The 25,622-nt window shown below is 34.4% G+C and overlaps 1 protein-coding gene across 1 annotated transcript; it reads right to left on the bottom strand.

Moving 5' to 3' along the window:
* Positions 1-2,777: 2,777 nt before the first annotated feature.
* On the bottom strand, positions 2,778-25,382 carry dhx37 (DEAH (Asp-Glu-Ala-His) box polypeptide 37). The gene is made up of 28 exons (XM_048210064.1): positions 25,314-25,382; positions 24,691-24,820; positions 22,717-22,883; positions 22,497-22,609; positions 22,044-22,407; positions 19,587-19,735; positions 19,414-19,506; positions 17,272-17,368; positions 16,749-16,862; positions 16,569-16,670; positions 14,861-14,975; positions 14,648-14,746; positions 13,708-13,766; positions 12,803-12,950; positions 12,640-12,716; positions 11,111-11,343; positions 10,898-11,009; positions 10,690-10,796; positions 9,452-9,640; positions 9,208-9,332; positions 6,765-6,881; positions 6,511-6,683; positions 6,308-6,422; positions 5,150-5,287; positions 4,929-5,023; positions 4,115-4,188; positions 3,925-4,022; positions 2,778-3,127 (listed from the first exon to the last, which is right to left on the bottom strand). Exons 2-28 carry the CDS (start codon positions 24,794-24,796, stop codon positions 3,051-3,053), a joined length of 3,456 nt encoding a protein of 1,151 aa, XP_048066021.1. The 5' UTR covers positions 24,797-24,820; positions 25,314-25,382; the 3' UTR covers positions 2,778-3,050.
* Between the last annotated feature and the right edge of the window lie 240 nt (positions 25,383-25,622).

Here is a 25,622-nt window from a genome sequence, read left to right as displayed (position 1 = left end):
AAAATATAAAATCTTAATGTTCAAAAAGAAACTTAATGTTCCTAAAAATAGGTATTTCAAAAAATCTTCATCACCAAATTAAAATAAAAAATTGCTTAGAAAATAGTGCCAATGCAAAAAAAATCTTAATGGTCCTAAAAATAGAAAGAAAATTATTTTCTTAAAAAAAAAAAAAAAAAAAGAAAGTTAAATTGTGGTTTGTGGAATATGACATTTTTATGAGATCCTCTTAGATGACTCAAAAAGTACAAAGCAATTAGCTACTTAAAGAGAAGTGCAGGTACTTGTGTGTTTGTGAGTAACTGACGTGCTGCATTATTCAATCCTTTACACGCCTATCCAGCTCGAATGAAATCGGAAAGTTTTTTTTTTTACTTTACTTCAAGGCCTCTTTGTATTCGGTCCTGTAGTAACAGTCAGTGCCAGACTTGCCGAAATGTGACAGAAGTCAGAATGTGCCCAGAAGAGGTTCAGCGTGTCGAGCTGTAAACCTCAGGCCACTCATGCACACCTCACTTATGTAACATCTCAGCAGCTGCTGCACAAATTCGTGCATTTTTCCATCCCCAACAGCTTAAAATCACAGCAGATCGAAACAACAAAAGCAGCACTTGAGTGGACGGTATCACTGCAGTCACGTAACAAAGCACTTGAAAGTGACTGAGAAACAATCCATCTTCTCTGTAATTCACTTTCTGTGTGGGTGTCAGCAGCGCTCACGGGAGGGGCCCATGTTAGGAACTCACTTGACAAGTAGAGAACTATTCAAGAGATCTTGTCTTACTCCCTAAATTAATTTAAATTAAATTAAGTAATTTATAGTTAACTACACAAGCAGACAAAACTGTTTCCTCAGGTGAAATAGAGAAGTGTGAGAACAGCCATATAGATAGTGAGAGTCAGACATCTGTGGGGCTTTATCAACCCTGATATGTGTCTATATATATGGTGGTGCTGGAGACTAAAGGGTTCCTGATGGTTTCACACCTAATTCTTCACCTTAATTCCTTTTTCTTTTTTTTCTTTTTTTGCAGTGTCTTTCTTTCTTGGCCTGTTTTTGTATGACCCTGCTGAACCCTGCTGAGTGTTTTGCTGTCCATTGGTCACACCTTAATTTCGCAATTTCTAGTATTGCATTAATATTGCATCCTTCTCATGAGCATATAATATTTTTTTGCTTTTCAGTCTGATTTAAATCTCTTTTTGGGCCCATTTTAACTATAAAAGAAAACCTGCTTAATAATTATGCACTCCTGGATTTAAGGTGTTTTTCATTTCCAGCTTTCCTTAACAATTATATATTACTTACAATTGATTAAATACAAAATTAATAGTATTTATTAAGATTAACGTGGTGTGGATTTGGTAAAACGTGATTGGAAAAAATATATAATCAAAATATTGATTTGCATAATTACGGAAGAGGATTAGGGCCAAGCCAAGCAATAATAAAAAAATAAAACCATCTCCAGATTAAAGTTGTTAAATTTTGAGAAAAAACGTGTTAAATTTCGAGAAAAAAGTCGAAATAAAATGTTGAGAATAAACTCATTAAATTACGAGAAAAATGTTTAATTACGAGAACAAATTTGTTAAATTATGAGAAAAATGTCGTTAAATTTCGAGAAAAAAGTCGAGATAAAATGTTGAGAATAAACTTGTTAAATTACGAGAAAAAAACTCGTTAAATTTCAAGAAAAAAGTCGAGATAAAATGTTGAGAATAAAGTCATTAAATTACGAGAAAAAAGTTGTTAAATTACTAGAACAAATTCGTTAAATTATGAGAAAAAAGTCGTTAAATTTCGAGAAAAAAAGTCGAGATAAAATGTTGAGAATAAAGTCATTAAATTATGAGAATAAAGTCATTAAATTATGAGAAAAAATACTTTATTCTCAACATTTTATCTCGACTTTTTTCTCGAAATTTAACGAGTTTTTTCTCGTAATTTAATGACTTTATTCTCAACATTTTATCTTGACCTTTTTCTCGTAATTTAACGAGTTTATTCTCAACATTTTATCTCGAATTTTTCTCGAAATTTAGCGAGTTTTTTTCTCGTAATTTAATAACTTTAATCTCGAGATGGTTTTATTTTTTTATTATTGCTTGGCCCTAATCCTCTTCCGTACATAATTATGTGTGCGTGTGAATGTAGATAGATAGATAGATAGATAGAAATTTGAAATAAAAAATGTAAAAATCTTTAGTTAAGGCAACATTTCTCATTTAGTTTAACTTGATACACTAAAAGAACTAAAACTAAAATAAAAATAATAAAAACTATATAGACATTAAAAAAAACTATAAAAAATATAAAAATTAAAAATAAAAACGTATCTCGATACTTCAATAACACTGTCTAAAAATAGGCTTCATTTTCTTCAAGGCAAGTCATTTTCTTTCTTGATCAAAATGGAAAAAAAACAATTAACTTATATAATAATCCAATATTATAAATCTACATTTACACATTTGTTTTACTGTTTGAGCTGGAGGAATGCTATAATACTTATGGAGGTGCAAGTTGAGGGAAAAAACTAGAGTTGAAGGAGAACAACTGCACACTTTCTTAAGCATAGGCTATTTATTTACCAACGTTTCGGCTAGTAGCCTTTGTCAAGGTATGAGGATGATTCCCTGACAAGGTCTACTAGCCGAAACGTTGTTGAATAAATAGACTGTGCTTAAGAGAGTCTGCAGCTGTTCTCCTTCAACTCTTCATCACTGCTGTTAGCAAACATTCTGTGGTGTGATAAAGACAAGAAGAGACAGTGTGGAGACATAAAAAAGGAATTTATTTGTTCTGGTGTTATGATCTGTGAAGATACGTTTACTAAAGTCCAGTTTCCACTCAGATGCCAACATTGTTTTACACTGGAATTCTTTATCTGTCCGCAGGCTTTCAGAGTAATCCATCCGTGTGATGTCAGAGAATGAGGCATAAGCAGGAAGATCTTGTTCATTAAAAATGTCTTATGGCACGTGTGTCCTGCTGTGCTGGTCTGGCATGTGGTCAGACAGGTCAGAGGTCACCGTATGTCCGTGTGTCAGATCGGTGGCCAGATTTTACTGACCTCTCCATGAAGAGACTCTGGGATCCACTGACAATACGCTGACATCAGATCTACAAGGACAAGATATAGCCATTTTTGTCTCTTTCCAAACTGCGATTTCCATTAAAACATGTCTGCGTTAGAGCAGGCCTATTGATATTTATCAGCTACTGTTCAAATGTTTGGGGTCAGATAATGTTTTTGAAAGAGTCTCTTCTGCTCATCAAGACTGCATTATTTGATCAAAACTACAGTAATATTGTGAAATAGTATTACAATTTAAATAACTGCTTTCTATTTGAATATATTTTAAAATGTAATTTGTGATGCAAAGCTGAATTTTCAGCATCATTACTCCAGTCTTCAGTGTCGCATGATCCTTCAGAAATCATTCTAATATGCGGATTTGCTGCTCATGAAATATTTCTGATTATTATCAGTGTTGAAAACAGTTGTGCTGCTTCATATTTTTGTGGAAACTGATCCATTTTCTTCAGGATTCAATGAATAGAAAGTTCAAAAGAATTTTGATATTTATTTGAAATAGAAATCTTTTGTAACATTATAAGTGTCTTTACTGTCACTTTTGATCAATTTAATGTATTCTTAATGAATAAAAGCATTCATCATTTCCTTTAAAAAAAATCTTACTGACCCCAAACTGTTGAATGGTAGTGTATCATGACTGGTTAGCTTCTTTCCAACTATTTTTTAAACCCGTTATTATTGTCAAGAATATTCTAAACGCAACATAAATTACAGTAAAAATCTAGTTTAAAAACAAAGTTTGTTTTTTCCCCACATGGTTTTCCACTAAAATGAACACAATAATGATAATGAGTTCATTTTCATAGGCATACCAACTTACATTTTTCATTTTTCCTCCATGCAGCTTCTAAAGACGTTTTGTTGTCCACTTTTTCTGAAACCAGCGCCGTCAGAAGAACTTCAGTCCGCGGCTGCAGCCTGAGACACAACAGCAGGAGATTATTCAACAACACTCCTTTAAACTCTATACAAAAGTCAATGTGTGTGTGTGTGTGTGTGTGAGGTCTTACTTGGCCCACGACTTCAACATGGTGGAGGGTGACGACAGTAAACACTTGCTGAACTGCTGAATCTTTGGACAAACCTGCAGAAATTCATCCAGGAATAAGTTCACACATCACGTGCTACACCAGCACCATGGTATTCTTATATCACGCCACACTTTCTTTCTGCTCACATAATTAAATTTCAATGTATGTAACACTACGTAACACCACCAGGTTTTTTTTTTAAGAAATTAATACTTTTATTCATCAAGGATGCATTAAATTGATCAAAAACATTTATAATGTTGCAAAAGATATCTATTTCAGATAAATGCTATTCTTTTGTACTTCATTTCTATTCATTTTTTTAACACTTATAATAATCAGAAATGTTTCTTGAGCAGCAAATGATTTCCGAAGGATTATGTGACACTGAAGACTGAGTAATGATACTGTAATGATCACAGGAATAAATTATAATTTACAATATTACAATAGAAAACTGTTATTTTAAATTGTAATATTTCACAATATTACTGTTTTTTCGATCAAATAAATGCAGCCTTGGTGAGCAGAAGAGACTTATTAAATGGTAGTGTATATATTTGTAAAGATAAATATACAGTCAGTCATAATTATGACAAAATAAACTTAATCAGGGTGATTCAAAACTGGTTTGATGGATGTCATGGTCTTGATCACCGTGTTAGGGTTTATTTTCTCATAATGACCATCTTTACCAGTACTGTGTTGTAGAGGTAATGATTTTGGTTTCCAATTTTGGTTTGTACACCCACATTTACACACGCACACACGCACACACACACACAAATGTCACCTGGCCCTCGAGGAAAAACTTTGCAAACAGTTTGTAACGCTCAAGGTCCTCTGGGTAATCCATCTCAATGGCGGGAAGTTTCCAACTGACTCTGACTGCGGAGACAGACACACCCACATCATGTGACTGATTTTACACACACTGCGGCATTAAAAACAAGACCATGCTGCCGTTCACTTTGAACTCTGGCTGAGGACAGGAGGAAAGACATCTGCTCTTACAGAAGGTGCTCTGCTGTCGACACTTCACTCGGCCGCTCAGTGGGCAGTACCAGGGGGCGGGGCTTTCCTCCGGAGCGCTGAAGTGACAGTACTGTGGGAGGAGCTTCGGAATCCATTCCGCCTGAACGGCACAAACGCCTGCAAGAAACAAAACATTTCTCCTTGCACTTCTGAAATATATCATTTATGAATTATGTAGATAGAGCGGTGACAATTCTGAAAGTTTATTTTACAGATTTATTTTTTAACCAAGTTAGTTTTTTTCTTCAAATTGGTTAATTTTCAAAAGCATTTATTTCTAATTATTTTAGTAAATATTATGTAAAATAAATATAAATATAATTGCAGCTATTGTTATGCATTAAATTAACATTAAATTAAATTAACTTCTGCTCACCAAGTCTGCAATTATTTAATCAAAAATACAGCAAAAACAGTAATATATTGTTACAATTTTAAATAACATTTCTCTTGAATATCAATGTTGAAAACAGTTCTGCTGTTTCATATTTTTCTGGAAACAGTTACATTTATTTTTCAGGATAAATTCGATATCTGTCTATATGGGCTTCTGACAGGTTTCTGACTCAAAAAACCTAAAGTATTTTCACTTTAGATATGACTGAGTTATCAGAATTCTAAAAGTTTAGCTGTCAATTATCGTCATACAAATAATTGCAATTATTAATTTAATTTTAATAAGTCTTAATTGTATTTAATTGTTTTAAGACACCTTAACAAGCCATTTATTCACACCAAACATGGTTTAATTCAATAAAATGCACGATTTAAAAAAAATGCAAACAAATACTACAATAATAATCACTAAAAAAATTATTTAAATCATATTTTAATATTTACAATTTAATATATATTACAAACTTGGTCCACTTTCCATTCACATGGTTTTGAAACCCAGACTATATTAATATCATATTATAGTACTAAAAAAAAACTATAAACTAAATCATTTATTAATAAATATTAACTAATTATTAACATTATTCATATTATTGTTACAATAAATATAAAAGCTCAAAGTTCATGTCAACATGCTAATCCCGATAAGATTTTCCAATTTCTTTCCATTTGAAGGACAATGTATAGAAATGCACTCATAAAAAGATGAGCTGCAGGATGAAACATATAAACACATACCTCTCATGTACATCTTGGTGGTCTCCATGACTTCCTGATAAACAACAAACTCTGGAAGTGACTTATGAAGGGCAGATGATGGGTGAATAAACACTGGATCATCCAACAGAGGAGTCTGGAACACACACACACATACGCATATAAATCTTTGTATAGCTGTAAAATCAAAAGCAGAATCAGAAGAGAACAGATTTGGGAGGAACCTTGTAGCCGTTTCTCCATTTGGGGTCGAGCAGTTCCTCGGCCTGCACTCGTCTGGCGATGTGATCTCCTAAACCTGCCAATACGATCTGCCGTAAATACACCACCTGAGACTCTGTCGGAGGAGCCATCTTATTATCCATGTATACGCCAGCGTCAGAGCACACGGCATTCACTGAGAGAGAGAGAGTCCAAGAGAGATGCTTAAATGATGCTCAATAAATCACTAAACGCATGTGTATTTTTCTGCATGTACCTGCATTGGTCAGTTGTCCTCGTAGCCTTCGGATTTCCAGCATTGCTTTGAACCGAAGCCCATTTTCCTCACAGAACTGACGAGTGCAGCCCGCAAATTCACAAGCGCCGACCGCCCCTAAACACAATCAACATCACGCCATTTACACAAAGCAGACTATTCAATGGCAGAAGAAAAAAGAAAGTCTCTGAAACATGCATAGAAGAGTAAGGCAGTGGCATTATAAATATTTGGCATTTTTTTTAAATTGTTTGCATCGAAATCAAATCAAAGATTTTTTTGTTTGGCTGTAAAAGCAGGACTTTTATTTTGACGGCGCTGACTCCCATTCTTCATCATTAGTTTATGGTCTTTGTTCAACAGCTCGGTCTAATAATAGAAAGGCAAACACTGTGATACTTTTATTGTAAGGTTTTATTTATAATACAAGTAACATTAACTGTGTAATGTTTGTAAAATGATTATTACCTGGGCTTTATTTAAGAAAATATGATTCCCAGCTTGCACAGACTTACTAGAATACTTAGCATACTGGTGGTTAGTTTACTTCATTTTTAGTCATGTTTTCTAGCAATGTTTTATTTGTGAAAAATACTATAATATAATTTACAGAATTAGCTCTATATCTAAGGTATACATCTGTTTATTTTACAGATTTATTTTTTTATGAAGTTAAATTTTTTTCCAAATTGGATTCATTTTTTAAAATTATTTATTTATAATTATTTTAGTAAATACTAACTAAAATAAAATACATTTAATTGAATATTTGTTAAAAAAAATCTGTCAGTTGACCACTAAAGGACTGTGTTGTTATTGTTAATTAAAATAAAACAAACTATTAAAATCATTTGTTGTTGATTGAAATCAAGCTAAAATAAAATATAAATATTAGATGGAAAAAAATGAACTAACTGAAATAAAAAAGTTTAAGTTGAAGTACTAAAATTACTAAAACTGAAATATAAATAGATAAAGCTAAATATAAATATAATAAATAATAATAATAAAAATGACAAAAGCACATAAAATTATTAAAACTTAAACTAAGGGGGTGTTTATACAACACTGTTTTCAACTAAAAACAAACTTTTATGTGATTTGGCCATTCATTTACACGACAACAGTGTTTTGGGGGCCTGAAAACGCAAACTTTTGAAAACGGGTTTCAAAGTGCTTTTTTAAAGGTGCCCTTGATTCAAAAATTGAATTTATCTTGGCATAGTTGAATAACAAGAGTTCAGTACATGGAAATGACATACAGTGAGTCTCAAACTCCATTGTTTCCTCCTCCTTATATAAATCTCATTTGTTTAAAAGACCTCCGAAGAACAGGCGAATCTCAACATAACACCGACTGTTACGTAACAGTCGGGGTGTACGCCCCCAATATTTGCATAATGCCAGCCCATGATGTTCCCAACATTATAAAAGGCATTAGACAAGGGCAGCCAGTATTAACGTCTGGAGCTGCACACAGCCGAATCATCAGACTAGGTAAGCAAGAACAATGGCAGATGGAGCAATAATAACTGACATGATCCATGATATCATGATATTTTTACTGATATTTGTAAATTGTCTTTCTAAAAGTTTCGTTAGCATGTTGCTAATGTACTGTTAAATGTGGTTAAAGTTACCATCGTTTCTTACTGTATTCACGGAGACAAGAGAGCCGTCGCTATTTTCATTTTTAAACACTTGCAGTCTGTATAATTCATAAACACAACTTCATTCTTTATAAATCTCTCCAACAGTGTAGCAATAGCCGTTAGCCACGGAGCACAGCCTCAAATTCACTCAGAATAAAACGTTAACATCCAAATAAATACTTTACTCACACAATTCGAAGCATGCATACAGCATGCATGACGAACATCTTGTAAAGATCCATTTGAGGGTTATATTAGCTGTGTGAACTTTGTAAATGCACTGTAATATAGTCGACAGCTCATGTGGCAGGGAGCACGCGATTTAAGGGGGCGGCGCCGAGTGTAAATCAGTGCATTGTTAATGATGCCCTAAAATAGGCAGTTGAAAAAATTAATAAAAAAAAATCTATGGGGTACTTTGAGCTGAAACTTCACAGACACATTCAGGGGACACCTTAGACTTATATTACATCTTGTGAAAGAACGTTCTTGGGCACCTTTAAATGATACAGTTATCATTTTTGTGTGAACTACAAAAATGCAAATTTGTGCAAGAGGTGACGTCATGCGCATGAGTATTACGTGTCGAGTCTATGGGCAAGTAGTGTTTCTTTACAAAGTAATATCGCCACCTACGGGCCTGGCATGAATAATACAGCATTTTTTAGTTGTTTTTGCAGATCCGTGTGAACGAGGATCATTTTGACAATGTTGTCATCTGTATGCGAAAAACTCAAAGGAAAAACTTTTCAAAAGCAAAGTTAGTAAAGTTAGTAAACTCAAACTCATACCGAGCAGAACCATCAGATCTCCCAGCTGGAGTGACTGTCCTTGACCTGCCCATAACCTCCTCATCTGAACAGATCTTGCTTTTTTCCCAGCCATCTTCGTGCTCTCCTCCTCACTGCCTGCAGGCCTGACAAACCCAGAGAAAGACAGGAAGAGAGATGTGAGCGCTACCATTCCCTAATGTTTTTTTTTTTTATAACTACATGAAGAAAAGTGAAGTAAATGAGCATGTGTTATCTGAATGACCTGTCATAATCCTCAAAGATCTCTCTGACGGTCATGGCGGCCACTATCGTGATGATATACGGCATACAGCCCTGCTGACGGCCCAGCGCCAGCATCTTAGCGTAACGCGGTGCCACGGGAAACGCAGCCATTGCACGACCCAGAGGAGTTATGGGACACGACAGACGCGCCCTCTCCATCTCCCCCAAACTAAAAACACACACAGACAGAGGGAAAGAAAGAATATTCATTTTATAATTATATTTTTTTATAGTTATATTTTTTCAGCACATTTATATGTGATCACCTTCAACAGCCAATTTGTTCAAATGACATTTGCTCATACAGTTATGTAATATTTTATAATAGGTTACTTAAATTATATAGCATGATATTACAGATATATTATTTGTCATTATTTTATGGGACCTATAGTTCATGCGTGAAATAATAAATCTCATTAAAATAAGTATTTAATTTTATTAATTATGAAATATTTAGTCATCTTTAGTGATAAGAAATAGTAATTGTGTATAATTAATGACAATACATAACACGTTTCACATATTATTAATTACAAAAACTTATATGAATTTATATTACAGTATTATAAACACTGCTGTTCAAAAAATAAAAAATAAACAGTAATCTTGTGAATTATTATTACAATTTTAAAAAACTGTTTATATATTGTAAAATTTTCAGCATCATTACTCCAGTCTTCAGTGTCACATGATCCTTAAAAAAACATGAAACATTAAAAAAATCTTACCGATCCCAAATCTTAATCCCATAGTAATTCAAACTGTAAATACTGTAAATAAGTGGTTAAACTGTCAATGTAATATCATTATCTGAGAAAATATGATTCACAGTGATATTACAGTTGACTGTCAGAGGGCTTTTGAAAATTATTTTTTAGTTCATTTTCATGTGTTTATGAACTATTTGGTTCCATGAAGGCTTTACAACAAATATGTAAATATTTTCTAAAATCTAAAATAAATAAACATGACAGTGAGTGATATAGTAATATTTTATATAGCTTTTGCAATCATGTGCAAAGGTGTGCATATTTTAAAATATAAAAATGTATTACATTAAAAATGTATTTATTGGGTATTTCCATACACCAATGTATAATTTTAATAAAAGCAAACATGCCTGTTGAAATTTCCTTTCATTACAAATGTATCAGTTAGACTCAGAAGAAAGACTAATAGATGACTGAAAAAGAGAAAGTGAGAAACGTGCCATACCGCCCACGTCGAGGCGGTTCCTCCAGCGCGCCCAGCGAGATCAGAAGCTGCTCGGCAGCGATCAGCGCCTCGGATGAGGGAGGAGTGGGGAACGGGAAGTTCACAACCTAAACACACACACGAAATAAATAAACAAGACTAAACCACAACCTGTCATGCTGGGATATAATAGTTCATGTGTGATCTTTATCACATGATGAAAGCAAACCTTCTCAATGTTGAGATCTTTCATCTGAATGACGAGGTCATCGACAGGACGCCGTGTGATTTCGGCCTCCGAAAACAAACTGAAATCTCCAAACACAGCAGACGAGTAGAGCCTACGCACACATACACAAATATTAATATCACACCGGTCCAGATCTTCCTCTCACGTAACCATTCAGTTTCCTCTAAAATAAAACAATGGTCAAATTCTGACCTGTAGCAGTGGCCCGGCTCTGTTCTGCCTGCCCTTCCTGCCCTCTGATTGGCTGAAGCCTGTGAGATCCAGGTGACCTTAAAGGAGGAGACACCTGTCACTCTGTCGTAGAATCTCTTCTTCACACGACCGCAGTCCACAACATACTTCACCCCGGGGATCGTCAGAGACGTCTCAGCCACATTAGTCGCGACAACGCACAGACGCGCTCCAGCGGGAGGTGGACGGAAAACCTGAACACACACAGATACAAACGGTGATTCTACAATAAGTGTAACAAACTGAGAAAATCTTTTCATTACTTTTTTACATGTCTAAGGATTGAAGTCAATTTACTGCTACTACTGTACATTCAGAAGCATTTTACCATCATTCATCCATTCATTCAGAATCTGTAATCATTGTAAAAAATATCTTCAAACAATTTTACCACTGTTATATATATAGATATATTTTAAATATGTATTAATTAAATATTAAGTTATTTAAGTATTAAGTAAATATTAATTAAGTTAATTTCTTATTTTTGTTATTATATGTGATGATTTTTTGTTATTTTAGCCAAATAAAAATTTCATTACATTTACATGCATTTAAAATTATATAATAATTATAATAAACTATAATAATTTAGCATAGGGTTTTATAATCCAATATTAAAAATGATTTACATTATTTAAGAAAATTATATACATTTATATTATAGTATTATATAGTTTCTATTGCTTAATGTAAATCAAAAAACATCAAGTAAATCAAGATTATATATATATATATATATATATATATATATATATATATATATATATATATATATATATAATTAATAATATTAATTTGTTATATATATATATATACACAATATAAACACATACATAATATATATAATACACACACACACACACATATGTATATATAGCAGTGGCAATGGTCTGAATTAACAAATTAAGTTCATTAACACACACACACACACACACACACACACACACACACACACATATATATATATATATATATATATATATATATATATATATATATATATATATGTTATTAATATTATTATTATTATATATATTGTTAATAATATTAATTTGTTATATATACACAATATAAACACATATATAATATATATATAATATATATAATACACACACACACATATATACATATATATATATATATATATATATATGTGTGTGTGTGTGTGTGTGTGTGTATTATATATTTTGTTATTTTAGCCAAATGCATTAACATTTAAAAGTGTGACTGCGGATACTGAGATTTTTTATTATACACTGACATTAAAAACTTTTCAATATTAAAAATGATTTACATTTTTAGTTAAAGAAAATTAAATGAATTTATATTATAGTATTATATAGTGTCTACTGCTTACTGGTAAAGCAAATCCAGTATATCTCTATGATGATTTTTTAGAATGTTTCATTTCCTCAATGAAATGCTTGTACAATTATTGTGTTATTCAAGAAAACTAAAGTAAGTGGACAGACAGATATGACAAGTACCTTTGCCTGCTGCTCAGGTGCCAACAGAGAGTAGAGAGGAAGCACGTACAGCGGGATGGACGGATCCGCCTTCTCTTCTGACCACAGGAAATCACACACACAATAAATCACGTATACGGTCAAACACAGATTAAACACACCTGCATATGTAAGAGTCTCTCACCGTGATCGCTGTCTGGATGATCACCCAGCTCCAGCTCAAGGTCTGAACCTTCATCATCATCATCTTCATCAATGCCGGCCTGACGATCCTCATCACCCTCGTCCACAGGCAGAGCAGAGTAACTGTCCAGATTAATCCTCGGGAGGGACTGAGAGAGAGATCGTGGCTGTGTTGAGAATATAGCCTAACGCTAGCACACTTCTTATTGCACAAAATATACTGTATACTGCATACTACTTGAATAGTATGTGAAACAGTATGAGACAATAAGTGTTTCAACTAGTAGTAGTGTGCTACACCACATTCTCTCAAGTGGAGTTCAGCTATTATATCAAAAGGAAAAAATTTTCTACAGCATTTATTAAGCTTTGTTAAATGTTACATAATTAAATACAATTGTTCATTGTTTGTTAATGTTAGTTCCGTAGGGCTGCACAACGATTAATTGCAATTAATCATTTGCAAAATAAAAGTCTGTTTACGTAATAAATGTGTGTTCTATGTATAATAATTATGTATATATAAATACACACACATACATATGTATATTTAAGAAAAATTGTATATTTATATATAAAATATTTATATTTATATATAATATAAAATATATTTAAATATATATAATTATTTATACATGCATATATTTCTTAAATTTATACATGTATGTGTGTGTATTTATATATACATAATTATTATACACAGAACACACACATTTATTACGTAAACAGACTTTTATTTTGCAAACGATTAATTGCGATTAATCATTGAGCAGCCCTAGTTCACAGTGCATTAACTAATATTAACAAACACTGATTCCGGAAATTTCAAAAATGTATTAGTAAATGTTGAAATTAATATTAGCTGTAGAAGTATGTTTCATTGTTAGTTTATGATAGTCGTCATACCACATTCTTCTTTTTCTTTTCTCTTTTAGACTTCTTCAGGTCTTCTGTTTCCATTGAATCTGAAAAAACACACACTTCAGTTTCTAGTGTTGGGAAGTCTCCTCATCTACTTAGGGGATTTTTCTCTAAACTTTAAGATGCAAAAAAGAATGTAAAGTGTTTTTAGTCTTCAATAGCTTCTTATGGTTAGCTACTCTCCAATTCATTTTAGTTAAAGTGCCCCCATTATGTTATTTTAAAGGCTCCTAATTTGTTTTGGAGTCTCCTACAATAGTTTTACATGCATCCAAGGACAAAAAACACTTTAATTTTCTCATAATATATTGCAGCATTAGCTCTTTTCACACAGTGTCTGAAACGATTCAATAAAGGATTCAGTCTCTCTAAACCCCTCCTTTCCGAGAGCCTGCTCTGCTCTGATTGGTCAAATGGCCCAGTCTGTTGTGATTAGTCGACTACTTAAAGCGCATCTCAGAAACCAAACGGCCATTACCATATCTGGATTTCAGCTCTTCCTCAGCACTTGATACACAGTGATACTAACAGTAACAAGTTTTACCATTTCAATTCGAGCCTTTGGCATGTCATGTCAACAACATGAACCAAACTCTTCCAGTCTCAGCTACAACTACAGTGATTGAGGACGGGGCAAAGTAGACGTCGTTCACCGGCTGGCATTATGCAAATTTGTTACGTAGACATGTAACAGGAAGTGAGACTGGAATTGCCGACGACTTGTTTCAGGCAGTTCAGAATCGATTCCTTCTTTTAGGAGACAATGACTTTATTTTCATGCACTTTGATCTTTGAAACTGGAAACTGTGCAGACCTTTTACATTCACAAACAGCTATATTACACACTGCATGAAAGGTAATATCCAAAAAAAAAAAAAACATAATAGAAAAACACTTCAAGCATAATAGTGCTGTGTGTGTGTACCTGTGTGCTCTTGGTTGGGTCTGTAAGGGAAGGCCTTCCTCAGTCTGCGACACACAGAATGGACCTCTGCTTGACCCGTCAGAAACACCAGAATACCACCTACAACAACACACACGTGTTCAGACACTGCATTCATCGTCCACTGCTGTATGTTCATTTATCTGTGCATGTCGTTTAGATTTTAGTTTTGCACCTAATGTGTGTTTAACCAACCTGGCGGCAGCATACGATGAATCTTGCAGATCTTACGGAAAGCTTCTCCAGTGTAGTTGTCCATTGGTGTGCGTTTATTAAAATGAACCGTGACCGCAAACTGACGGGCCTCCACCTATAGACGCGTACAGAGTTAAAACAGTCATATGTTGATCATATCTTAATCATACAAAGAAGCCTTAAGCAAACACAGAATGGTCCCCTAACGGCGGTATTTGGTTCCCACTAGTATTTGGTCATTTGTTGGGAATCAAATAATAACATTCAAGGAATGTTTTTTTAATCCCTTAACTGTCACCCCGCTTTTTGATCATAGACATCAAAACTTAAATTGTTGAAAACTACTGCTGGTTATTTTCAGGTTTATTTGTAAACTAACCTTTCAATTAAAGGGTTAGTTCACCCAAAAATGAAAATGTCGTTCCACACCCGTAAGACCTCCGTTCATCTTCGGAACACAGTTTAAGATATTTTAGATTTAGTCTGAGAGCTTTCTGTCCCTCCATTGAAAATGTTTGTACGGTAGACTGTCCATGTCCAGAAAGGTAATAAAAACATCATCAAAGTAGTCCATGTGACATCAGTGGGTTAGTTAGAAGTTTTTGAAGCATTGAAAATACATTTTGGTCCAAAAATAACAAAAACTATGACTTTATTCAGCATTGTCTTCTCTTACGGAATCCTTTCCATTGAATTGATTCCATTGAATTGATTCCATTGAATCCTTTCATCTGTCGCCGTTGGTAATGCACTTTTACGTGGTTGTTTTTGGCGATTAGGACATCCGTGACATGCACACTTACGCACCATTTTAAAAAAATATAGCAATACCAAAATACAAACAATGTAGAATAGCTTGAATACAGCGTGCGTCTCCCTCAGACTGTAAACGAAGCTCGGGCGCACCGGATAACACGTCAGCAGCGTCACTGCAGAGTCGTGAACCCGGATTGACAACAGACCCGGAAGAGAATACAATGCTGAATAAAGTCGTAGTTTTTGTTATTTTTGGACCAAAATGTATTTTCGATGCTTCAAAAACTTCTAACTAACCCACTGATGTCACATGGACTACTTTGATGATGTTTTTATTACCTTTCTGGACATGGACAGTCTACCGTACATACATTTTTTTAATGGAGGGACAGAAAGCTCTCGGACTAAATCTAAAATATCTTAAACTGTGTCCCGAAGATGAACGGAGGTCTTACGGGTTTGGAACGACATGAGGGTGAGTCATTAATGACATCATTTTCATTTTTGGGTGAACTAACCCTTTAAGACCATTGCAAACATGACAACCTACAGAATGTTTTCTAACGCTTAAAGGGACAGTCCACCCAAAAATGAAAATTCAGTCATCATTTACTTACCTTCATGTTGTTCCAAACCTGTGTGACTTTCGTTCAAAAGAACATATTTTGAAGAATGTTGGTAACTAAACAATCTTGTTTCTCATTGACTTCGACCGTATGGACAAAAAAATACAATGGAAGTCAATGGGAACCGAAACGGTTTGGTTATCAACATTCTTCAAAATGTTGTGTTCGGCAGAAGAAAGAAATGCAGGACTGGAACGACATGAATGTGAGTAAATGATGACAGAAATGTCTTTTTTTTCATGGTTCGGAGACATATTTTCATGCCTTCATCTGACATGTGATAATGACATGAGCACTATAGAAAAATAAGAACATGAATCGGACACCTTGATGACCGGTGGAGGGGAGCGGAAGAGCCTCTTGTTCTCAGTGAAGTCCTCCACACGCAGCGTCGCCGACATGATGATCAGCTTCATGGGTAAGCCTTTCTGTGAATGACAGATCGCATTACAGACACGCCGAACACACAGCTTAAACCTGACATCACCCATGTTCATACATGTTACCTTGTTGCGGAGGGGGACGATACGCGACAGGAGGCCGATGAGGATATCTGTGTACACGCTGCGCTCGTGAGCTTCATCTATGATGATCACACTGTACTTCTGCAGCAGGAAATCCTGCAAAATCAAACATCATGACATGGATATTAAGAGAAAGGAGATGCATCATGTTACAACAGCAATACAGGCGCACTTTTAGTTCTATAGTACATTTAATATGGAGGTTTTTGCTTTATTACTTGATAAACAAACATAGCGGTTAGCTGAAACATACACACATAAGATCACATGCACTTGACCTTTGACCCCTGGTGAAATCTAAATACTGAATAATCGTAATTATTAGCATCTTTGGAGAATCTTTGGAGAACATCCAGTGACATCCTTTTTAATTTGAAAAATGCAAAAAAATCTAGTCTGTAAATTTCACTATATTACACTCAGGCAGGTTAAGCTTTCTATAAAAGCAACACATAGTATGCATCATGTGATATATGTGAGGTGCATGTTTGTCCATATGTGTTACCTTCTGAATTTCTTTCAGCAGAACACCATCTGTCATAAACTTGATCTTTGTGTCTTCTGTCACATTCCCTTCATACCTGATCTGATAAGACACCACCCTGAACACACACACACACACACACTTATTTCAGTTACTTCAGTTTGACGTTAAAGCTGCTCAGACTTCATGCAGGATGTTTGTAAAAGGTCTAAAATAACTATGCATAAATGCAACAGGACGGTAGGCTTAACAGAGCAGGTTAAAGTCAACATCAGATCTACTTTAAACCCTAAAAAATGGCTACATAGCAACTTGGAAGCAAATAGCAAAATGCTGTCATAATATGCTATTGCTCAAAAGTTTAAGGTCAGTCATTTAAAAAAAAAAAAAATTATTTTATTTAACAAAAAATGAAAAGACATTTAATATGCTACAAAAGATTCTACTTCAAATAAATGCTGTTTTTTTTTTTAACTATCCATTCAGAATCCTGAAGAAAAAAAACATTGACAATAATCAGAAATGTTTCTTGAGCAGCAAATCAGCATATTAGAATGATTTCTGAAGGATCATGTGACACTGAAGACTGGAGTAATGATGCTGAAAATTCAGCTTTAATAAATAAACTACATTTCAGTTAAATTTACATTAAGTTTGATTCAGCTATGCACAGATAATAAAATGCACCATTATTTTTGAGGAATTGTGCATAATGAATAAAAAGTCTATTATATTGACTATTCTAAAATTAATAGTTTTGGTTCTACAATATGATTTGATGAGCATATGCATATACATACACTTGTAACCATGTGTTGAATTATATATGTGCCAAATCTAAATATTTACAACGTAACTTTAGGTTAATGAAGAATTGTAATAATGTTATAGTAATGTTAGTAGTAACATGACTACTAGTAGTAATGTAACTGACTCCCATGTATAGATTTTTTTCCTCGAGAAATTTTGACCTGTATCTGATATACAGTGGCAAGAAAAAGTATGTGAACCACTTGCAGAATCTGTGAAAATGTGAATTATTTTAATAAAATAAGAGGGATCATACAGAATGCATGTTATTTTTTGTTTACTACTGTCCTGAGTAAGATATTTTACATAAAAGATGTTTACGTTTAGTTCGCAAGACAAAACAATAGCTGAATTTATTAAAATAACCCCATTCATAAGTATGTGAACCATTGATTCTCAATACTGTGTGTGGTTACCTGATGATCCACGACTGTTTTTATGTTTTGTGATGGTTGTTCATGAGTCTCTTGTTTGTCCTGAGCAGTTAAACTGAGCTCTGTTCTTCAGAAAAATCCTCCAGGTCTTACAGAAATTTTAGTTTTCAAGCATTTTGAATTCAAAAGTTTTCACCCCCGTTCTCTCAATGCATCCTGTTTCCTTCTGGAGCATCAGTGAATGTTTGAACCTTTTTTAATAGTTGTGTTCGAGTCCCTTAGTCATCTTCAGTATGAAAACACAGATCTCAAAATCCTACAGTCACTGCTGGAAAGGGTTCAAATATGCAAAAATGCTGGAAAACTGATGAATCTGCAGGACCTGGAGGAATTTTCTGAAGAACAGAGCTCAGTTTAACTGCTCAGGACAAACAAGAGACTCATGAACAACCATCACAAAACATAAAAACAGTCGTGGATCATCAGGTAACCACACACAGTATTGAGAATCAATGGTTCACATACTTATGAATGGGGTTATTTTAATAAATTCAGCTATTGTTTTGTTTTGTAAACATCTTTTATGTAAAATATCTTACTCAGGACAGTACTAAACAAAAAATAACATGCATTCTGTATGATCCCTCTTATTTTATTAAAATTATTCACATTTTTACAGATTCTGCAAGTAGTTCACATACTTTTTCTTGGCACTGTATATCCAAAATAATTGATATCGAATTGAATCCGAATTTGAATCGCAAGCTTGTGAATCGAAACTGAATCATGAAATGTGTGTCAATACCCAGCCCTATTTAGTCTGTTGTTACAGTTTTATAAAAGCAATAAGCCACTCGAGGCTGTCCGGTACAGAGATTTTAATTTGATTAAGGTCATGTTGTGCCCAACACCTCTTAACCATGATAAGATCGCTGTACGGCCTCTCGTGGCTCATTTCTTTACAGCACAGATGTCATACCCGCTGGGTAAATTCATCTCTGTGGCGACACGGTGAGACATGCTGACAGCCGCCACTCTCCTGGGCTCTGTCACACCAATGATGCCACCAGAGCTGAGAAACAGAGAAATAAACAGTGAGACACAGACGACACAGATTATACACAGACAGAGGCTCACCGGTTACAATATTACCTGGCGTATCCCGCCTCATACAGGAACTGAGGCACCTGTGTGGTTTTCCCGCTGCCCGTCTCTCCACACAACACCACACACTCATTTTCCCTCACCGCTTCCATGATCACCTGCTCCTCCGCCAGGATCGGCAGCCTCAGACGAGCTTCCTGCAATTCACATGAAGAGTTACACCCACAATCCAAAACCAAGAGCCAAATCAAGTAAAAACTGGAACAGACGGGTAAATAAAACAAAATTGGATAAAAACTTGGTGCCACTTTATTGTAAATGACTACCATTTACTAACATTTAAAGGTGCCCTAGAACCAGTTTTTACAAGATGTAATATAAGTCTAAGGTGTCCCCTGAATGTGTCTGTGAAGTTTCAGCTCAAAATACCCTATAGATTTTTTTTAATTAATTTTTTTAACTGCCTATTTTGGGGCATCATTAACTATGCACCGATTTAGCGCGCGGCCCCTTTAAATCTCCCGCTCCCTGCCCCCCGAGCTCTCGACTATAATACAGTGCATTTACAAAGTTCACACAGCTAATATAACCCTCAAATGGATCTTTACAATATGTTCGTCATTCATGCTGCATGTATGCGTCGGATCATGTGAGTATAGTATTTATTTGGATGTTTACATTTGATTCTGAATGAATTTGAGGCTGTGCTCCGTGGCTAAAGCTAACATTACACACTGTTGGAGAGATTTATAAAGAATGAAGGTGTGTTTTTGAATTATACAGACTGCAAGTGTTTAAAAATCTCCGTGAATACAGTAATAAACGATGGTAACTTTAACCACATTTAACAGTACATTAGCAACATGGTAACGAAACATTTAGAAAGACAATTCACAAATATCACTAAAAATATCATGAATCATGTCGGTTATTATTGCTCCATCTGCCATTTTTCGCTATTGTTCTTGCTTGCTTACCTAGTCTGATGATTCAGCTGTGCACAGATCCAGACGTTAATACAGGCTGCCCTTGTGTAATGCCTTGATCATGAGCTGGCATATGCAAATATTGGGAGCGTACATATTAATGATCCCAACTGTTACGTAACAGTCAGTGTTATGTTGAGATTCATATGAGATTTATATAAGAATTCATATGAGATTTATATGAGATTCATGTTGAGATTTATATAAGAAGGAGGAAACAATGGAGTTTGAGACTCACTGTATGTCATTTCCATGTACTGAACTCTTGTTATTCAACTATGCCAAGGTAAATTCAATTTTTGATTCTAGGGCACCTTTAAATTAATTGCACTTACTGTGTACGTTTACATTATACTTACACTGCATTTAGAAATACCTTTTTAATTACACTTTAAACCAACCTATACCACTAAACCTGTGCCTGACCCATATCCCACCTCAATAGCAGCACAAGCGATTTGCAATACAACATGAACACAATAAGCACATTGTACCTAAGGCATAATTAAAGGGTTAGTTCACCCAAAAATGAAAATCATCCCATGATTTACTCACCCTCAAGCCATCCTAGTTGTATATGACTATCTTCTCTCAGACGAACACAATCAGAGATATATTTAAAAAATAGCTTGACTCTTAAAAGCTTTATAATGGTAGTAAATTGCACTCCTGATTACCGTCTGCCAGAAGCTAGTTATTTTAGTTTATAACATTTTAAATATGGACATTTTTCTTACAAAAACCCATTGCTTCACTTCAGAAGGCCTTTATTAACCCCCTGGAGCCGTGTGGATTACTTTTATGATGGATGGATGTGCTTTTTTGTACTTCAAAATCAGGAGCTTCATTCACTACCATTATAAAACTTAAGCCAGTATTTTTTATAATATAACTCTGATTGTGTTCGTCTGAAAGAAGATAGCCATATACACCTAGGACGGCTTGAGGGTGAGTAAATCATGAGCTAATTTTCATTTTTGGGTGAACTAACCCTTTAATGCATTAATGAATTAATACACCCAAAATGAATGCATTAAGAATACTTTTATAATGCATTATATATACACGCTTCAAGTAAAGTATATATAAATAATATTTAGCCCCTAAACGTCACATAAAAAGCAAACTGTAGTTTGTAGTCACTTCATGTCTAAGTGGGCAGTTCTTGGTCAGAATAAGCTGTAATGTGGACCAGACTTTATGCTGATAGTCAAAAGTCGGTTTATCATTTTTTTATCCATGTGCCCTCAGAATCTCAAAAATAACTTCCCCTCCCTCTTGCAGCATCTCTTCTCTTCTCTGATGATGCGTTTACTGGCGTGAGGGCGGGGCAACCTGTCACTCACATAAGATCCACCAATAGCAAACCACAACCATCCAATCAATTTCCCCTGGGAAAAATCAAGTCAGTTGCTCTTGTTTGAGAAGCTGTTTCACTCTAATATACGTCACAAAAGAGAAGAAAAGACTATCGCAACTTCCGTTTCATGCCGACTTTAAAACAATCTGGTTCCTGTACCTGAATCTCCGGAAGTCGGTCCACAGGAATAAACACGGCAGGTTTACAGTCTTCCTTCTTAGGCGCTTCCTCTTTAACATCTTTTTCTTTCTTCTCTTCTTTAACACCCATCTCTTTCTGTTTCGCCTCCTCTGTCAGCACTTGCTGCTCTTCTGTGGCTTTTTCCTCGTCTTCCTCAGATGAGTCTGATCCCTCACTATCATCCTCCTCAGATGACTCTGACTTCTCACATTTCTTTTCCTCCTCCTCCTCCTCCTCCTCATCATCATCATCATCCACCTGTCTTCTTCTCTTTCTGTTCGCTCCGCTCAAACTGCTGATCTTGACAGCAGATGAATCTCCTTCCTGACCTTCCTTCACAGATCTGCGAGCACACGCAGGAAACACAAATGAGCGAAATGACAGATTTTCAATATTAACAACTCAGAAGTCCCGTATAGGTTGATCTCTTACTCTTTGGTCTTGTAGAGTTTGTCTCCAGTGCCGAGTTTAGAGGTGGTGTACAGCAGTTTGAGCTCCGACTCGGGCAGCTGAACTTCAGCTAGTTTAGATAATATCTCTGCTCTCTGTGGAGATTGAGAAACATAAAATCACCTATAAATAACAAATATCATTAATTAAGCACTGCACTGACTGCAGACACATCAATCTCAGACTCTCTCTCGCTCCTTACATGGGCTTTCTTTTCTTTCAGCTCCAGAACTTTCTCCAAGTTCTTCCTCTGTTTCTTTGTCAGGACTTTTTTCTTGGGCACGGGACGTTCTACTTTTTGTTTCTTGGTTTTGGTGGCAGGAAGAACAAGAGCATTACATTCATCTACTCCTTTAAGCACGACTCCATCTGCACAGAATCACATTACACAATAACAACATGTGTGAGAGAGAGCAGACACACTAAATACACAAAAACAAGCTCTACGGCTGCTGTGTGATACTTCTACTGTACTTTACCATCGTACACCATCATACTTGGCCAAAAATTGAAACAAAAAAGCATATTGTAGTATATTACAAACAAAGTCTATTAATATTATGGTAACACTTTACAATAAGGTTTCATTCGTTAACTTTAGTTAACATGAACTAAGAATTAACAGCATTTATTAATCTTTGTTCATGTTGATTTCAACATTTACTAATACATTATTACAAATTAGAAGTTGTATTTGTTAACATTAGTTAATGCACTGTGAACTAACGTGAATGTTTGTATTTTTATTAACTAACATTAACAAAGATTAATAAATACTGTAACAAATGTACTGCTCATTGTTAGTTCATGTTAGTTAATAATTAACTAATGTTAACAAATGAGACCGTACTGTAAAGTGTTACCAATATTATAATATTTTTGAAAATTTAAATCTCTGATGTAAATATCAGTTAATATATTATTCATCATTATCATCTACATTTATGTGCAGATTCATATGCTGATTGCTGTGAGAGAAACATTTCAAAACCTTTATTATAATTAATATAATATAATATAATAAATGGTATTTGAAACACTAAAACTTAATAATAAAAAATGATAATAATGACAATAATAATGGAAAATTGTGATTTGTTTTGTGACCAATTTTTTTTATTATTTTTAATGCATTGGAAGCAATAAAAAGAATTTGATCTATAAATGAATAAAAAAAATTAAATAAAAAAAAACACACACATGCATCTGTAAATATATACCAAAACTGTTTAATTCATTGTGACCAGTGGATCAAAAAGACGAGCCCAAAAGAAAGCATTTTCTTCCTAATTTTAATCAGTAAGGCTAATTTACAGTAAATACAAATTTTGGTTGTTTAAACTGCCGTAAGCCTTTTTTGTTGCATTTAAAGGGATAGTACACCCAAAAATGAAAACGACCCCATGATTTACTCACCCTCAAGCCATCCTAGGTGTATATGACTATCTTCTTTCAGACGAACACAATCAGAGTTTTATTTAAATATATTCTGGCTCTTCCAAGCTTTATAATGGCAGTGAATGGCACTCTTGATTTTGAAGTCCAAGAAAGTGCATCCATCCATCATAAAAGTAATCCATACGACTCCAGGAAGACTGACGACTGCCGGAAGATAGTTATTTTAGTTTATAAAGATATAAATATGGATAATTTTCTAACAAAAACTCATTGCTTCACTTCAGAAAGCCTTTATTAACCGTCCAGACTCATATGGATTACTTTTATGATGGATGGATGCGCCTTTTTTGGACTTCAAAATCAAAAGCGCCATTCACTGCCATTATAAAGCTTGGAAGAGCCATGATATTTTACAATATAACTCTGATTGTGTTCGTCTGAAAGAAGATAGTCATATACACATAGGGTTGCTTGAGAATGAGTAAATCATGGGATTATTTTCATTTTTGGATGAACTATCCTTTTAAGCTCATTTTGCAAGCATGCTGCTTTTTCATGTTTCCATGCCTTTTACTGGACGAAAATTCTGTCATCATTTACTCACCCTTATGTTGTTACAAACCTGTATGAGTTTCTTGGAACAACTTGAGGATGAGTAAAAGATGACAGAATTTTCATTTTCGGGTGAACTATCCATTTAAATGAACGGTTTCTGCTTCTTCTTGCATCCCTAATAATAACAGGTATTGCAGAGCTTGTGCTCAAGCATGCATCTTACCTTGTATCTCCACCTGCACATCAGTGCGTCTGTCTGCAGCAACTGTCTGCACAGATGTGCTCTGCTGTCTGCCTTTCCAGTTGTGTTTCTTTCTTAATCTGCCCATGACAGAACTCTACAGGTCCAGAATCTGTCAAGAACACAAGAAACTCTACAAGTGTCATAAAAAAATAAAGTCACCGTGCAAAAATGTTAATGGTCTATAAACAGGCTTCATTTTATTCGTGTAAACATTTTATTTGTGTTTTAATTTTGGGGTGAAATCGAAATGTGGCATCGATATATTATATGACTGGACATGTTTTTGTGAGTTTCAGCCCAGTTACTGCTGACAATCTCATATTTTACCACTCATTTGAGCTGATTCCAGTAAGTTCTGTGATATAATGTCAAATATAGAGATTATCTTATCATGACTGCTCGTGTTCTGCTGGATGTTTACACTGCTGGAGATCAGCTGACAAATTAACATTCATTAAAAACTACAAAATCACTGACACTGGAAAGGCTCTACTTATCAAACATACACGATATTGATAAAGGATCATTACGTCCTTTATTTGCATAAAAAATAATTAATAATAACCTTTTCATCATACAGTAACAAATTCGTAAAAACTCACGTGTCGGTCCCGTAGTGATGTTGTGCAACTTTAAAATGAGACCGACGCGCTTCATCAGCGATGAAAGGTTCCGGGATTCATGTGCGATTTTCACTGAGAAAAACATTTCAATTATATTATATTATATTATATTATATTATATTATATTATATTATATTATATTATATTATATTATATTATATTATATTATATTAATTAGTAAAAAGATAGAAGAAGAAGAAAAATATTGTGCCTTGTTTGTTTTGCGACCATTTTAAAAATAATATGAGTAGGAAGCAATAAAAATAAAAGGATTAAGAAAACCACACA

This window comes from Megalobrama amblycephala, linkage group LG12 (assembly GCF_018812025.1).
Source record: "Megalobrama amblycephala isolate DHTTF-2021 linkage group LG12, ASM1881202v1, whole genome shotgun sequence".
Taxonomy (NCBI): Eukaryota; Metazoa; Chordata; class Actinopteri; order Cypriniformes; family Xenocyprididae; genus Megalobrama; species Megalobrama amblycephala.
The sequence above is the reverse complement of the archived record's forward strand: the minus strand, read 5'-3'. Positions and strand labels throughout refer to the sequence as shown.

What these genes read in the sequence shown, in the direction of transcription:
- dhx37 (XM_048210064.1), bottom strand. Translation starts at nt 24,796, where the DNA reads ATGGGCAGATTAAGAAAGAAACACAACTGGAAAGGCAGACAGCAGAGC. An exon ending in TGTGCAGGTGGAGATACAAG is followed by an intron (nt 22,884 to 24,690) that starts GTAAGATGCATG and finishes GATTCTGTGCAG; the next exon opens with ATGGAGTCGTGCTTAAAGGA. An exon ending in TCGTCCCCCTCCGCAACAAG is followed by an intron (nt 16,671 to 16,748) that starts GTAACATGTATG and finishes TGTCATTCACAG; the next exon opens with AAAGGCTTACCCATGAAGCT.